Here is an 18,150-nt window from a genome sequence, read left to right on the forward strand (position 1 = left end):
TCTTGTGGTGTTCAAAGTAGGTAATTTTAGATTTCTAATATCAGGACCGTGTCCCAAAGTTTGCCCTGGATCTGATTGCTCCTCTTAAGTAACTCTATCCGACAAGAACATGTTAAGATCAAATGCTTTATGCAAATCAGCCTGAGAGATCCTGAAGACTCAGAGAGAACTTTGAACTATTTAAGAAAGCCCCCAAATTTCTAATCGTCTCAAAACGTTTTATAAGTAAAACATTTATGATCTGCAGCTAGCATTAAGTGATATTATAGGACACTTTTTGTGTTTTATTATTATCATTATCATTATCGTAACACTGCAGATGCAGTCAAGTCATTTAAAAAGACTTTTCACACAAATGTCCTCATTTGTTCGGTGGTTTTCTCACTTTGGAACCCCTGCTTATGCTTCCTGGCATCACTGCGAGGGCTGCATCCCTTTTTTCTCGGAATGGTGCTCATCTGTAGGTATAAGGCTGCTCGTCTGTTTTTGCCAAATGTCAGGCTTCTCCACCCCCTTTACTGCCACCCAGCTGCCAATCCGATTTCCAGTCTCTTAGTTTTCTAGGCCCCTCTGCTTTCTCTTAGTAGAAAAGGAATTCCAGTAGAGATACCAGAAGCCATGTTCTCAGTATTACACTAGCTTTTCTGTTTTTCCTCTCAGCCCCAAAGAGGAGTTAGGGCTGGACTGCCTTGTAGTTGGAACTTGATAGGCCATGAAGTCTTTTCAGTAAAAGTGACTTGCTCTTTCAGAATCCCTAGTTCATTCTTGTGATACCTCACAACCTATTCTCGGTCTTTCCCCCCCACCCCCCACCCTAGAGCCACATTCTCCAACACGTTTTCCAACATCTTTTCTAATAGCTAAGCCTGTGATGAGGTTTGGGTCGTAGGTCAGAGATCCAGGTCACTTAAATTTGTTGCAGCCCTTAAGAAAAGAAAAACTTTCATAACAAGATTTTTATGTTTAATCTATTAATGAATGTAAAACAGAATTTTGCAATATTATGCTGTGCACAGGATAATTTCAGGATTCATAGAAGACATTCAGTTCATAGCACACTGCAAGTAGTCTGATACTGGGGCACTAATTTTAAGTTCCACAAACATCTTTCAGTCCCTTTACAATGTGCCTAGGACTTTAGTACAGATGACTTCCTTTGGATATAAGCTCAAAAGTCTGCAGTTGAGGGCTTTTGTGAATGTGAGACCCCCTGACACCTGCAGAGACCTTTTCTGTGACCTTCCCTCTCCTTTAAGAATGTACCCTTTGCCTCTGAGTTTCGAAGCTTGGTTAACAGTGATTTCACATTTCTTTCAAAGAAGACCATATTTTGCTCTCTTTGTAAAGAGAACTCATTAGTTTCAATACATGACACCACGAAACCAGTTACACTTGTTTCAGCTGAGCTTTTAGGGGAAATGTTTAGGTCTGCTCTTTCAAGCGTTTCAGTTCAGCAAATACTCTCTTTATGGCTGTAATCCTCTGCATGGCTGACTCATCACAGAGGCTTCAGGTGTTGGAAACCTATACAACATTTACCATCTTAGATCTGGCTCCCCAGTGAATGCCTCAGTGGTCATCAAGAATAAAATGGAATAATCCTGACAAGAAATTTTGTGTCCTTCCGTTCCTCTGCTGCTGGTGGTCTTGACCTGGCTGTGGAGCCTCTGAGGCATGCTGCCGGAGCAGTTTCCCGGGGTTATTGTTTCTGATTGACAGGACATGCTGTTTGTTGAGGGAATGACATCGTCGTGCAGAGTTAGAGCAGGACGGTCATTCAGCATGGTGGGATTTCACACAGCCAGGTGGATCAGAGGGCGTCCAAGGGGGTCTATGCTAAAAAACATTTTTTTGAATTACTTTCAAAACCATGTTTGTTGGTAGGAGGGGACAAAGAATAAAAAGGAAAGTAGATCAAGGTAACGGGCTGGAGTATTGTAAAGCAGCACTTTAGTGTTTTTTACAGTTTCTACTACCTTTTCTAGTCTCTTGAAAACCTCAGGTCTCCTTTCATTTTTCTTGTCTTCCCTTTGGCGGACAATGGATATTAATTAGCCTTCATTCTTCTTCATAATGGAGAATAGAATCTTATTCAGTCATTAAAAGTGACAGTGTTTATACACTCATTTAAACCTGTAAAGTATTTGTAGCCCAGGTGATAGGAAGGGCATTTGCACCCAAGAATTCCTAGTTATGACTTCACCCTCTTTTTGACATGAGAACTGCTCCCAGGGTGACTCCAGACCCTTAGACATAGTCATAGTGTCTTGCATTCAGAATGAGGTCATGACACCCTGGGAGTTTGAGGGCGAATGTCCTGTACTTTTATTCCTGCTGAAGCGAAGCCTCACGTGGTGCTTTGTTAGGGCTGAGGCGAGGGCACAGGAGACATAGATCAAATGCGGGCCTTTTATTTTTACCCACATGTCCTTTTATCTTGTCATGTCCAAATTGGATTAATTTTTTCTTCGTCACAGTCCTTGGAATGAAAGATATGCTGGTCCATGTTGTTATACTTGGTCTGGAGGGTCAATGGGAACTGTTATCTTGATCCCAGGACTTTCTTGGTCTTTCTTGCTGGGGAGTCACAAGATGGTGGGCCATCCAGCAGGTGTGGTAGAACTCAACTCACAACTCTGCAAGTGTGATCGGATCCTAGAAATTCTGGAGAATCCTAGACCTGAGGGTCTCAGGAATTATAATTTACTTGCGAATTTCCTGAAGCCCTAGGGGGTGGGAACCTTGTTGGTGTAGGCTGTGGAGGTCATTCTCCACGGGAAGAGAGCAGGGTGAAGGAGGCTGAAGAGTGGATGTGAACTTGGGGGGTCAAATGAAATATTTGGCACCAGTGGACCAAAGATAGGACAATTTCTGTGCCCCTTAAGCTTTATAATCTTTGAAAAAGACACTTTCTTTCCCCCGCATATTGTATTGTTTATATGTCAATTATATTGAAACTCTTTTTACACGGTAGAACTGAGACTATTATGGCATTGAACAGAGCTCTATTATGTAATGGATTTTCAATAAGCACTTATTCAATGAATGAATAATCAGAAGAGAATATACTTTTCATGTCTTAAAAATGATTTTAATTTTGGTTACGATTTTTGACATCAGAGGAAAGGCAGCTGGGTAAACAGACCTTTTCAGATACTTTATTGCAGGCACAGATTTGTGTCTTACTGAGCCACTGGATATAAGGCAGTTCTTTCTGCAGTGATGGAAATGTCTGTGTCTTCCAGTATGGTAAACACTAATCATATGTAGCATTTGAAAGGTGGCAAGTGTGACTTGGAAATTGAATCATTAAATTTATTTTATTTTAGTTAATCTAAATATAAATTTGAGAAGCTGCAGAGGGCAGTGGCTACCATATTGGAAAGCACAATTTTAAAGGGATGCATTTATACTAAAAGTCAGATATTTTGTAAACCAACATTAACAAATGAAATGCAAAGGCAATGTGTCCAAGCAGTGTTGTGCATCACCTGCAAAGTTATCCTTTACGTAGATTTTAAAAAACCTTGGGTTTTCCCTAGTATGATGATGCCTATTTTTTTCCCCCTAGAGGGTACTTACTTAGGCAGGGGCATCACCATATTCCTGTATAGCTTGTCCAAGAGTTTTTTCAGAAGGTGCTCAAGAAATGCTGTTAAACATGATTATAAACGGTTATTTCCTATATGGCAGATTTTGATGATTGCCAGATGTGGGGAGTTTGTGACCAGATATGTGAAGACCGAATTGGCCATCACCAGTGCCACTGTGTAGAGGGGTATATCTTGGAGCACCAACAGCGCTGTAAAGCTAATTCTTCTTGTGAGTAAATTAAAGACACGTGTTTCTGAACAGTAAACTTCTGATGACTATCCTCTTTCCATAGCAGACGACAAAAGATATATCAGCATTGATGCGGATGGCAGGGTTTTATTACCACAAATCAGGAGTGGCTCCTGCTGTTGGAAGAATAGGTCAACATTAATTTCATACTTTGGTTATTAGGGACCAACTTGTGGATTAACAGGTTTTTTTTGTTTTTTTAAAATTTTTATTGGTTGCTTGTTCACTTTGGGACTGGAATATTATGTCATCTATCACGTAAATTTTATGAGTACATTTGACCTACTTTTAAGTACTGTACCTACCATATGGTGACAAGTACCAATAGGCATTGTTTGTGCAAAATTTAGAGGTGGTTCAAAATGGACCTGCTAAATTTGGATTAGTTTGTGAAAATGCCCTCATTCTAAGAGTACTGTGGTAGAGAAAAGTCATGAAAATTTGTTTTAAAAAATTGGGCCTCCCAAAGCATTTTTGTCACCATGGATTTCTGGGTAATAAGATCTTTACTCTTTTTTTCCAATTGTTTTTTTCACACCTGTTTAAGGTGCCTTTGGGGCCTTTCTGAAACTTATCGGCCCACATGATCTATGAATTGACCATTTTCTAGTTGTTTTTGTGTAGAAATACTGATATGCTGTGGACGAACTTTTAGATTTTTACAACTGATTTTTAACATTTATTTATTTTTGAATAGGTATTATACTCATATTTTCAAAAATATAAAATAGATATATGACCTCCCCCCACCATCTCTGTTCCCCTCTGCCTAGTTTCCCACTTCTCCTCTCCTATGGATAATCACTGTTTATTTTAATTCTAGAGATTGTTAAATGCATAAATAAGAATATACAAATATACTTAACCCTATTTTTACATATATGGTGGTAAACTATACATACAGTTCTTCATCTTGCTAATGTCGCATACTATATTTTCAAGGGCTTTCCATATCAGCACAGACAGCTTTCTTTCATTTTTTAAAAAAATTTTTGTTGTATTTTTAAATTGAAATATAGTTGATTTCCAGTGTTTCAGGTGTACAGTTTTTTTAATAGTGGCAAAATCCAGTTTTTTGGTTGTATATAATTTATTTAACTAGTCCTTTACTTATGGACTTTTATATTATTTCTTACCCTTTGATATTGCAAACAAGACCTCAGTGAATAACCTTATTCATTTTGCATTCTTGTGAGTATACGGGTATAGCAAATTTGGATCCACCATTGCCATGTTTTTCACAGAGTGGTTTCTCACTAATCCTTAAAATGTGTTTTGTGTTTTACACAATCTAAAGTTGCACCTGGGGTAAGGTGCCCACATCATCAAAGATTATCGATGATACCTCAGTGTCATTGAACTAGCAATCAGGACATTCGAGTTCTTGGCAGACTCTGTTCCTAACTTACTGTGATTTTGGACATTTCATTAAGCCTCTTTGTGCCTCAGTTTGCCCATCTGGAAAATGGATAGAATGACATATATGTGTGCCTCAGAAGGTTTAAAACCAAATAAGAAAACGAGGTTGTAAGTTGCTTCATCATCTTTGTTCACTTGAAAAGACTGATAGTGCCTTCCTTCTTCACATTTAGTTGGTGAGGCCTCTGTGATCTTCTCCAATGGTCGGGATTTGCTAAGGGGTGATATTCATGGAAGCACCTTTGAGATCCTGGTAGAGTCTCAAAATCGTGGATCGGCTGTGGGTGTGGATTTTCACTATCACCTACATAGAGTCTTTTGGACTGACATTGTGCAAAATAAGGTAAATAGAAATTTCTGGAGCGTAGCTTGGGAGCTGATAGAACTCCAAGCACAAAGTGTTGATAGCTTTTCATTTTTGGGGGAGTAGAGGGGAAAGTTCCTTTGTTTTCTAACAAAAAAGGCCCTTGAGATATTTTATGTTAATCAGCACCTTTTACAGCTATAGTATTACATGTGACCTATTATACAAAGCACTCTATTATATGGATTAGCCTTGAGCAACTTTTAATTTTATTCGAAATGGAGTCCAAAAGCCTAATTAAAAGAAATAGTAGACATTCTTTCAAAACTGGGTAGATATTTGGTAGTAATTTTTGAAACTTGATCATTTAAAATGTAAAAAGTATTCTGCTTTCCTGTATGATAAAAATCAGATTTTTACCTGCATCTTCTAAATGGAACAGTAATTGAGGATTGGGTAGCAAATATTGACAGTATTTTGTTTAACAGCCAAAATTTCATTATGCTCTCTTATTTGGAAAGTGTGATGGATCTGATTTCAACCTTGAGTAATGCAACGGAGATTTTTAAAACATAAATTTTAGAGACTCTTAAAGAGTTACGGAATTTTATTTCTTCCCTTACATTTCCTTGTACCATTAATAAAATTTTAATTCAATTAACTGATAAAATTGCATAAAATTTCTAAAAATTGAGACTTTGGATTATTAGCAGATCTGATTTAATGACAGCTAGAAATCAAAACAAACCACTACCACCTCCTCCACCAAGAAATCCACATTGAATTAAACTTTCTCTAACTACCGAGAATTAGAAATGCAGGCTTTTTTTTTGTAAACTCAACTTTTTATATATGCCTCATATGCTTTTAAAGAAACTCCCTGCCCCCAGTAATCCATGATGTAAAATAACAAGTCTCCAGTGAATTCTTTTTTTTTTTTTAATAGATCTTTATTGGAGTATAATTGCTTCACAATACTGTGTTAGTTTCTGTTGTACAACAAAGTGAATCAGCCATATGCATACATATGTCCCCATATCCCCTCCCTCCTGAGCTTCCCTCCCATCCTCCCTATCCCATGCCTCTAGGTCATCACAAAGCACCCAGATGATCTCCCTGTGCTATGCTGCTGCTTCCCACTAGCTAACTATTTTATATTCGGTAGTGTATATATGTCGATGCTACTCTCACTTTGCCCAGCTTCCCCCTCCCACCCCGTGTCCTCAAGTCCATTCTCTATGTCTACATCTTTATTCCTGCCCTGCAACTAGGTTCATCAGTACCATTTTTTGGGTTTTTTTTAGATTCCATATATATGTGTTAGCATAGAGTATTTGTTTTTCTCTTTTTGACTTACTTCACTCTGCATGACAGACTCTAGGTCCATCCACCTCACTACAAATAACTCAATTTTGTTTCTTTTTATGGCTGAGTAATATTCCACTGTATATATGTACCACATATTCTTTATCCATTCATCTGTCGGTGGACATTTAGGTTGGTTGCATGTCCTGGCTATTGTAAATAGTGCTGCAATGAACATTATGGTGCATGTCTCTTTTTGAATTATGGTTTTCTCAGGGTATATGCCCAGTAGTGGGATTGCTGGGTCATATGGTAGTTCTATTTTTAGTTTTTTAAGGAACCTCCGTCCTATTTTCCATAGTGGTTGTATCAATTTACATTCCCACCAGCAGTGCAGGAGGGTTCCCTTTTTACCACACCCTTTCCAGCATTTATTGTTTCTAGCTTTTTTGCTAAGGGCCATTCTGACTGGCGTGAGGTGATACCTCATTGCAGTTTTGGTTTGCATTTCTCTAATAATTAGTGATGTTGAGCATCTTTTCATGTGCCTCTTGGCCATCTGTATGTCTTCCTTGGTGAAATGTCTATTTAGGTCTTCCACCCATTTTTAAATTGGATTGTTTGTTTTTTTGATATTGAGCTCCGCAGACTGGCTGAATGGATACAAAAACAAGACCCATATGTATGCTGTCTACAACAGACCCACTTCAGACCTAGGGATACATACAGACTGAAAGTGAAGGGATGGAAAAAGATATTCCATGCAAATGGAAATCAAAAGAAAGCTGGAGTAGCAATACTCGTATCAGATAAAATAGACTTTAAAATAAAGACTGTTACAAGAGATAAGGAGGGACACTACATAATGATCAAAGGATCAATCCAAGAAGAAGATATAACAATTATAAATGTTTATGCACCCAACATAGGAACACCTCAATATATTAGGCAAATGCTAACAGCCATGAAAGGGGAAATCGACAGTAACACAATAATAGTAGGGGACTTTAACACCCCACTTACACCAATGGACAGATCATCCAAACAGAAAATAAATAAGGAAACACAAGCTTTAAATGACACAATAGACCAGATAGACTTAACTGATATTTTTAGAACATTCCACCCAAAAGTGGAAGAATACACTTTCTTCTCAAGTGCACACAGAACATTTTCCAGGATAGATCACATCTTGGGTCACAAATCAAGCCTCGGAAAATTTAAGAAAATTGAAATTGTATCAAGCATCTGTTCTGACCACAACGCTATGAGATTGGAGATCGATTACAGGAAAAAAACTGTAAAAAACACAAATACATGGAGGCTAAACAGTGTGCTACTGAATAACCAAGAGATCACTGAAGAAATCAAAGAAGAAATAAAAAAATAAATAGAAACAAATGACAATGAAAACACGATGACCCAAAACCTATGGGACGCAGCAAACGCAGTTCTAAGGAGGAAGCTTATAGCAATTTAATCTCACCTCAAGAAACAAGAAAAATCTCAAATAAACAATCTAACCCTACACTTAAAACAACTAGAGAAAGAAGAACAAACAAAACCCAAAGTCAGTAGAAGGAAAGAAATCATAAAGATCAGAGCAGAAATAAATAGAAATGAAGAAAACAATAGCAAAGATCAATAAAACTAAAAGCTGGTTCTTTGAGAAGATAAACAAAATTGATAAACCCTTAGCCAGACTCATCAAGGAAGAAAGGGAGAGGACTCAAATCAATAAAATTAGAAATGAAAAAGGAGAAATCACAACTGACACCGCAGAAATACAAAGAATTATAAGAGACTACTACAAACAACTATATGCCAATAAAATGGACAACCACAAAGAAATGGACAAATTCTTGGAAAGGTACAATTTTCCAAGACTGAACCAGGAAGAATTAGAAAATATAAACAGACCTATCACAGGTAATGAAATTGAAACCATTATTAAAAATCTTCCAACAAACAAAAGTACAGGACCACATGGCTTCACAGGCGAATTCTATCACACATTTAGAGAAGAGCTAAAACTGATCCATCTCAAACTCTTCCAAAAAATTGCAGAGGGAGAAACACTCCCAAATTCATTCTATGAAGCCACGATCACCCTGATACCAAAACCAGAAAAAGACATCACAAGAAAAGAAAATTATAGACCAATATCACTGATGAACATAGATGCAAAAATCCTGAACAAAATACTAGCAAATAGAATCCAACAACACATTAAAAGGATCATACACCATGATCAAGTGGGACTTTTCCCAGGGATGCAAGGTTTCTTCAATATATGCAAATCAATGTGATACACCATATTAACAAATTGAAGAATAAAAACCATATGATCATCTCAATAGATGCAGAAAAAGCTTTTGACAAAATTCAACACCCATTTATGATAAAAACGCTCCAGAAAATGGGCATAGAGGGAACCTACCTCAACATAAGAAAGGCCATATATGAATTCTTTTTTTTTTAAATCCAAATGACTGATTTGTGCAACAAAGATAGGTCCCTGGAATGAAGTATAGGAAAACTGCTCCCAGTGAATTATGCTTAAGAAGTGTAATAATTTTGGTTTTTCTTTCAGGTTTTTTCAGTTGACATTAATGGTTTAGATATCCAAGAAGTTCTCAATGTTTCTGTTGAAGACCCAGAGAATCTGGCTGTGGACTGGGTAAATAATAAACTTTATGTTGTAGAGACCAATGTCAACTGCATAGATATGGTAAATTTGGATGGAAGCCAACGGATTACCATTATAAGTGAACATTTGGGACATCCAAGAGGAATTGCCGTGGACCCAACTGTTGGGTAAGTTATGTGAAAACATACTGATTCCAGCATTTTTGGAGTTTTATTTCTCCCCTGTACACAAACATCCATTGGCATAATTGAAGGTTAATCCTGACTTCTTTTAGGTTCTGTACTCTAGAATCCATGTTTATTTCATATCTCTTTTCATAGAAGCTTTAAAGGAGTTGGCTAAATATAATCCAATTTGAGGATATGCAGTCCAAACACACCTACTGGTGTCCTAAAAACATGTGATATTTTTGGGGTATGAATTTTATTCTTAGTGTTTGCCACATTCTCCTGGCTGAGAAATTGGATTCTGTTTTCTGACTCTAATAGTATTGTCACAACTAAACCATTATTAACATGATCACTCTAACATAAGTTGTAAAGTTGTTTTAAAGAGGGGATAGATCTGAAACCACTAGGTGGCGTTGCGAGGGGCTCTGAATATCCCCGGTTCTTTATGTCTCAGGGCAGAGAGAATTCGGCGAGAGGCAGTGATAGATAAGAAGTGATTTATTAGAATAGGACGCTTGTGAGGCTTACAAGCGGGCAGGCGAGTGTTGTGCTGCCCCGAGTACTTAGTGGGCTACATTTTTATAATCAAAGGAAGAGAGGGGAGGGGTAGAAGACCACCTTCTTTTTCATTCTTTGAGTCTTCCATCATTAACTCCTCCTATACGTTGGGCGGGGGAGTTTTTGAACCTATATGGTGTCTCCGGGACTGTCACGGCACTATGGAGAAATGATTTCAGGTCTCAGTACAATGAGGGTCTTTCACTTTGAAATATCACCTTTCCATAAGTTATTGTTTTTTTGTGTGTGCAAAGAGAATGCCTTAGGGGTCATTAACTTGTTGACATCACTGGGCAGATTGTAGACCTTATTTTCCACTGTTGTTTTATTGTTTTGGGGCATGTCTCATGCTTCTGTTGCATAGTTTTGTTGGTAAGCAAGTTGGCTTGGTTTTGTTGTTAAGCAAGCCAGTCTGGCTTTGATGCTAAGCGACTTGCTCTGCTTCATGAGTCAAGCAAGCCCACATTGTTTCAGGATTTTTCCATTACTTTCTTGAGTGATCATTAACTTACTGTGGTCTCCCAAAGCCCCCTAAAGTTCCCTCTGTATCTGCAATCCCCTAATGTGGTTTCTAAGCTAACTATTTGATTACCCTACTCTATCCCCTATCAGATCTATCCCTTTTAGTGATTTCTTGTTAGAGACTGGGGTTGAGATGTCAGTGTTAATACCTCATTACAAGTTGTTCAACTGTGAATCAATCCAGCAATAGTGATAATGCTTACTTTTCTCCAGGTGTAAATTAAAATTTTCCTCATCTTCACATTTGAGACCAGTTATGGGGGACTAGCTTTCTCCTAGATTTTCACAGTTGGGTCTTAGGAGCCTTGGATGAACTTGAGGCTACTTAAGTGTTGGTGAATGGTGATTATTCATTTCTATTTCATGATTTCAGCTGTCCTTCCTTGAAAATGATGTATATGTTCTCTAGACCATGCCTTAGAATGAGGAATTAAGGAGGGAAATGGCTTGATAGTTTTTTCTTTTTTACAGCCTTTTTGCTGGCTGTAAAAAAGAGAAGTGAAGGATGGAGGGAAATGGCTTGATAGTTTTTTCTTTTTTACAGCCTTTTTGCTGGCTGTAAAAAAGAGAAGTAAAGGATGGAGTCAGGGATCGGGGAGAATATTAAGAAGTTAAGAAGGTAGATGTGCATTTTTTTTTTTTTTTGCCTGCCAGTTAGTACATTTTAATAGTTGCTATTTGGAGTTGTTGACTCTCCTGATTGGCCCTCACAGTTTCTGATTTTTAATACTTTAAAATTTCTCTATTGTTTTAAACCCCCATGGTTCTCTAATCAGCTAGAGGAAATTTCCATTGATCCAAACATACAATCTCAAAAAATATTTTCTAGGTAAACTTGTAAAAGAACTGATTCTTTCATCTTTTGGTTTTCTTTTGTAGTTATTTATTTTTCTCAGATTGGCAGAGCTTTTCTGGGATACCTAAGATAGAAAGGGCTTTCATGGATGGCTCCAACCGTAAAGACTTGGTGACAAGAAAGCTGGGATGGCCTGCTGGGATAACCCTGGATTTGGTATCAAAGCGTGTTTACTGGGTTGACTCCCGGTTTGATTACATTGAGACTGTAACTTATGATGGAATTCAAAGGTAAGAAGTATTTTTTTTATATCTTTATACGTTTTGGGGAAATACATAAAATTTATGGAGAGAGAAACTGAAGGACTAGAATTAAAAGATTGCTTTGTTGGTTGACATAACTTGAATGATCTTTGTGTTGACATTGCACGTTGTGACCTGCTCTGAGTTTTAGCTTGTGTTCCATATTAACACTCATTAAATATTACCTACAGCATTTGTTCTTTGATTTCTCTTCTCCAAGCCCTCTCTCACTCCCACATGAAGCACATTATTTTCATTAACTTCCGAGTCCATTTATTTGTCTGGGTCCCTTATGGTTTGTTTCCAAAGATCACTTTATCTTTTAGCTTTCTATCTTCCCTCTAGTAAACAAGTTTTATTATTTTTTTTAACATTATCTGGTGGGAATTAATTGGGTTTTATACTGCTCTTATATATATTTCAAATCTTAAAGAGAAATTATGACTTTACCTGATATACTTCAAAGACATTTAAACAATATTTGAACGCAGAGTATGGCATACCTTTTTCCTTCATCTTAGTTGGATTAGAGCTCACTATAAATTAATTAAATTGTTACCTATTTTAGATCCTCTTCTTTTGGTATTTTCAAAAACTGGTTAAAACATGGTCTTTAAATTTTGACCAAGAAAAATTACTCTAGTCAATTTGATTTTTCCAAATGACGTGATTTTATTGTTTTCTCAGTGAAAAGAATATTCTAGTTTTGGTTTCTCCTTTATCTCTATTTTGTAAGGATGGTATCACAGTTTGCCACTGGATTTTATATTCTTAGAACAATCTCTACTTGGTTAAATGAAGTGATTGGATATTAAGGCTATGACGTATTGTCACTGAAACTGGTTCCCATAGTGAGGATAGGAATTAATTTAATGAAAAAATAATCATATAAGTCATATAAAAACAATTGAGAAATTGCCTAATTTTTTTCACTTTCACGGTTGTTTTGGCATTAATTTTATAGTCTAAATATTTTTATGCTATGGTTAAAGTAAAACATAAAAATCAATGGAATTTCAGAAAGATTCGAGTGGTTTGCTGGCTGTGGAGAAATGTGGAGGAGATACTAAAACTCACAAGTACAGCTAAAATCATAAAGTGCTTTACCTCTTGCTTTACCAGCAGGTGGCATTTAGATTAATGGAATTTATTATTATTATTATTATTATTTTTTGGCTGCTTTGTGTCTTCATTGCTGCGTGCGGGCTTTCTCTAGTTGCGGCAAGCGGGAGCTACCTCTTTGTTGTGGTTCGTGGGCTTCTCATTGCGGTGGCTTCTCTTGTTGCAGAGCACGGGCTCTAGGCTTGCGGGCTTCAGTAGTCGTGGCACACAGGCTCAGCAGTTGTAGCACATGGGCTCAGTTGTTCCGCGGCATTTGGGATCTTCCTGCACCAGAGATCGAACCCGTGTCCCCTGCATTGGCAGGCGGATTCTTAACCACTGCACCACCAGGGAAGTCTTCTAGACTTCTGGAATTTGCTAAATGAAAAAAAACCCCATTAATTTTAATGTACCATGTCACTATTGAGTGTTTCAAAGTTTGCACTCACTTGCCATCTTGGGTTTCTTTGTTTTTTTCGCGTGCAGTGTGATTCCCAGTGTTAGTATCTTCAAGTCTTTTCTTTTTTTAAAAAATTATTTATTTATTTATTTATTTATTTTTGGCTGTGTTGGGTCTTCGTTTCTGTGCGTGGGCTTTCTCAAGTTGTGGCAAGTGGGGGCCACTCTTCATCGCGGTGCACGGGCCTCTCACTATCGCGGCCTCTCTTGTTGCGGAGCACAAGCTCCAGACGCGCAGGCTCAGTAGTTGTGGCGCACGGGCCTAGTTGCTCCATGGCATGTGGGATCTTCCCAGACCAGGGCTCGAACCCGTGTCCCCTGCATTGGCAGGCAGATTCTCAACCACTGCGCCACCGAGGAAGCCCTTCAAGTCTTTTCTTAAAGCTCTATTGTGCTCTTTAGTTTTCCAGGGCTGCTGAGATTTTTCTTTGAGGTCTTTCTTCTATGCCAAAAGAAAAGAGGTTTCTTTCACGTACCATCCCCTACCTCACTTTACTTATGTGGCCTCAGTGAATTACTGTTTCTGTAGATGCAGTCATGGCAGCAGTGTTGATTTCTTCCCCTTGCCTAGCACCTCTTACCTGTGTTGTCTTCCATTTTAGCGGCTCTGGGCCCTCTGCCTCCACTACACATATGCTCAGCTGACGGTTTCGTCAGGCAGAGGCATACCAGTGGTAGCCCTACTTTTTCCCCTCCCTAGAGTGACATCAGGAATAAGTCTGTGTGTTTGCTGTGGGGTGAATTCTCCAGCTCACTGTCTTGCTCCCTGATTGCTGAGAAATGGTCAGTGGTGAGCGTGGAGTAAGTGTTGAAGTTGTCTACCAGACTTCCAGTCCCTTGTTACACTCTTTCCCCTACAGATTTCAAAATGATATTTCACATCTTAGACCTTTTTTATATGTGGAGCAACCTTAAAACAATGAAGAGCAGGTGGGAAAACAGTAATTTTTCAAAAGATCTAGAACAAGCGAGGACGGAGACTTGGAACTTAAGTGCCAAGGCTCTTTTCGAAGAGACAATAGGAAAATCCTTTTAGCGAGTATAGACAGAAATACACCTGCATCTTAAAATGTATCTTGACTATATATTCTGTATTTGTAGCAAGAAATTTTTTAGCTCTTTAAGCATTTACGTGAACTAATTCCACCTTTTTTTTTTTTTTTTGGAACTAATTCCACCGTTAATCAAAATTGTATGGTATATATCTTTTGTAACAGGAAGACAGTAATTCATGGAGGCTCGAACATTCCTCATCCCTTTGCAATAAGCTTGTTTGAAGATCATGTGTTCTTTACCGATTGGACAAAGATGGCTGTAATGAAGGCAAACAAGTTCACGGAGACTGACCCACAACTGTACTACAGGTCTTCCCTGAGGCCTTTTGGAGTGACTGTTTACCATGCCCTCAGGCAGCCCTATGGTAGGCCCCTCAGCAGTGGAAAACCATGCTTGGTACTGGCCTTGGTAGAAAGGTTTTCTCAAAGTTCTCATGAGATTTGGGTGGCATTCTCAAATATATGATGGGTTATCTAGAGAGTTCAACCCTCTGAAATTGGCTTTGCCGATCGTTGGCATTCTGGAGAACTTGATGCATTTCAGAGTTAAAATGCCCAATCTACAAAGAACTTAGAGGTGTATTTAACAGATATTTATTGGCACCTGCAGTATACCAGATCCTGTCTACAGGCTGGAGAAAGAGCAGCAAACAAACCAAACTAAAATACCCATCCTTATTCTACGGGAGGAATCTCCCAATTCAACCCTCTAATATTGCAGTCGAGGAAACTGAGGCCCAGAAGAAGAAAATGACACGCTAAGTGGTCATTTTAGGTAGTGTCAGAGCTATTTTTTTCCTTCTTCTCTGTTGTATATTTATGACACCTGTTATTTGGTTTGCATTGGGTCTGTCATAGGTCAGCTGGGTTTGGTATCTTTCAGGCTGGTCACTTATCAAAGAAAAGAAATATTTTGATTCAGACACTGAATGTTATTTTATAGTACTTATGTTACTTATGTTATTTTACAGTAAGTTTTGTTTGTTTCAAGGTTTTAAATTGACATGACTGTTTAGACTGTGTATACAGCTCTCTTCTGTATTTGCTCATGCATCAAAGAAAAGAAACACAATAAACTAGACTACATCAGAAGAAAGCTTAATATCAGTGAACAGTAATTCAGAGAAAGACAGATTTCACTTTAAAACTGTAATGCTAAGTGATAGGTCTGGCTAGGATGGAGAAAGACTATAAAGTAATTAGGTTGATTAAAAAAACTCAAACCAACCAACCACTAAACTGATAGATTCAGATGACTACCCTTCAATGTAGTCATCCTAGGAAACAAATACTTCATTGGAAAATGTATACTGTACCTGAAAGTATATACTGTATTAGAAAATACCTATTTGGAATAATCAGTTCATGAGCTACGAAATTCACATCTGCCCTTGACCAAAAATATTACCCAGTTTTATCATCTAAATTATTTCTATTATTTGCTTCAGAATTATACCTGCCTGTGTTTCTCAACATTAATCTACCCAAGAAGGTGAAGAGACTATTTTAAAGAATAAGTCAAAGGCTAAGAAGACAATTTCAAAAGCAGACATTTTTAGCTCTGACAGCCTTGTGTACAGTGAACTTCCTGATGTCACTGCTTTGAGAGTGGTTTTTGGAAGTATAAAATGGTTTGTGTTTCAGACATGTAGGGTTTTGGAATGAGATCTGGATTTGAATTCTAGTTTAGCTATTTAACCACTGAATAATCTTGAGCAAGTTGTCTCACCTTTTGGAACTTTGGTTTCCTTTTCTGTAAAATTGCGATAATATTTACCTCTTAGAGGCATTGATTGTTAAGTTGTCCTACAAAATAAGCATCCAGTGAGTTATAGTTATTTACTCTATTTTTTGAATGGTAAAAAATAATACTAAGGTTATTTGGGGGACAGTTATATTTTAGTCACTGAGGCTAGCAGACAGAGTCTGTTACAGTTATAGGGGGGAAAAGAACCCCCAAGGTTATCCAGTTGCAGGAATCTTGGTTGTTTTTTTTTTTTGCCACCATCAGTTTGAGGGTAGATTCGAGAGCAGCGATGACATTGGGAGCAGCTAAATGTGGATGTATTCAGTAGCAACCAGTAGTGAGGTCTCGAGGGAGTTTCAAACCCAATTCACCCACAGGTCTCAAAATGGCTTCGCATGTCTTGGATAAATATGCATTTCTAATTGAGATTTAACCATGTGCATTTTTCCCTCCAGCTAGCAATCCATGTGCAGATAACAATGGGGGCTGTCAACACATCTGTGTCCTCAGCCACAGAACATTTAATGGTGGTTTGGGCTACCGTTGCAAGTGCAGGCTCGGCTACATTCAGGATATGGATGACTACCACTGCGTTGGTAAGAAATCAGTTTTGGACCGTCTTTCTGACGGTCAGCACAGGGGTATGTGCTGCTCTTGGACTGGGCCAGCTCCCTGTAGCACTTCTTCACAGCAAATAAACTTTTGGTATCCCCCGGGCATCTTCCTTGGTAGACACCTTTCCCTTTGTACAAAGAGCTGTGTTGGAAGATGTAAATTTCTGTCCTTTGGGACACATCTAGGGTTTCCTTGGGCTCCCCTTTCCCTTTATCTCCTTCCTGAAATCTCTGTCTCTTTTTAATTTTTAAATTTTTAATTAATTTTTTAAAGATCTTTATTGGAGTATAATTGCTTTACAATGGTGTGTTGGTTTCTGCTTTATAACAAAGTAAATCAGCTATACATATACATATATCCCCATATCTCCTCCCTCTTGCGTCTTCCTCCCTCCCATCCTCCCTATCCCACCCCTCTAGGTGGTCACAGAGCACCGAGTTGATCTCCCTGTGCTATGCGGCTGCTTCCCGCTAGCTAGCTATTTTACATTTGGTAGTGTATATATGCCCATGCCACTCTCTCATTTTGTCCCAGCTTACCCTTCCCCCTCCCCGTATCCTCAAGTCCATTCTCTAGTAGGTTTGCATCTTTATTCCCGTCCTGCCCCTAGGTTCTTCATGCCCATTTCTTTTTAGATTCCATATATATGTGTTAGCATACGGTATTTGTTTTTCTCTTTCTGACTTACTTCACTCTGTATGACAGTCTCTAGGTCCATCCACCTCACTACAAATAACTCAGTTTTGTTTCTTTTTATGGCTGAGTAATATTCCATTGTATATATGTGCCACATCTTCTTTATCCATTCATCCAATGATGGACACTTTGGTTGCTTCCATGTCCTGGCTATTGTAAATAGAGCTGCAATGAACATTTTGGTACATGACTCTTTTTGAATTATGGTTTTCTCAGGGTATATGCCCAGTAGTGGGATTGCTGGGTCATATGGTAGGTCTGTTTTTAGTTTTTTAAGGAACCTCCATACTGTTCTCCATAGTGGCTGTATCAATTTACATTCCCACCAACAGTGCAAGAGGGTTCCCTTTTCTCCACACCCTCTCCAGCATTTATTGCTTGTAGATTTTTTGATGATGGCCATTCTGACTGGTGTGAGATGATATCTCACTGTAGTTTTGATTTGCATTTCTCTAATGATTAATGATGTTGAGCATTCTTTCATGTGTTTGTTGGCAACCTGTATATCTTCTTTGGGGAAATGTCTATTTAGGTCTTCTGCCCATTTTTGGATTGGGTTGTTTGTTTTTTTGATATTGAGCTGCATGAGCTGCTTGTAAATTTTGGAG

At 38.2% G+C, this 18,150-nt stretch overlaps 1 protein-coding gene across 1 annotated transcript in view; it reads left to right on the plus strand.

Annotated features, from left to right (window-relative positions):
• LRP2 (LDL receptor related protein 2) overlaps positions 1 to 18,150 on the plus strand; it is a 198,846-nt gene that overhangs the window by 60,656 nt on the left and 120,040 nt on the right. The window contains exons 10-15 of the mRNA XM_082396835.1: positions 3,694 to 3,822; positions 5,436 to 5,605; positions 9,465 to 9,688; positions 11,651 to 11,857; positions 14,647 to 14,849; positions 16,687 to 16,827. Coding sequence (XP_082252961.1) covers positions 3,694 to 3,822; positions 5,436 to 5,605; positions 9,465 to 9,688; positions 11,651 to 11,857; positions 14,647 to 14,849; positions 16,687 to 16,827 — 1,074 coding nt within the window. The remainder of the gene's footprint in view (positions 1 to 3,693; positions 3,823 to 5,435; positions 5,606 to 9,464; positions 9,689 to 11,650; positions 11,858 to 14,646; positions 14,850 to 16,686; positions 16,828 to 18,150) is intronic.

The sequence above is a fragment of the Balaenoptera borealis genome (assembly GCF_965194805.1).
Source record: "Balaenoptera borealis genome assembly, chromosome: 6".
Lineage (NCBI taxonomy): Eukaryota > Metazoa > Chordata > Mammalia > Artiodactyla > Balaenopteridae > Balaenoptera > Balaenoptera borealis.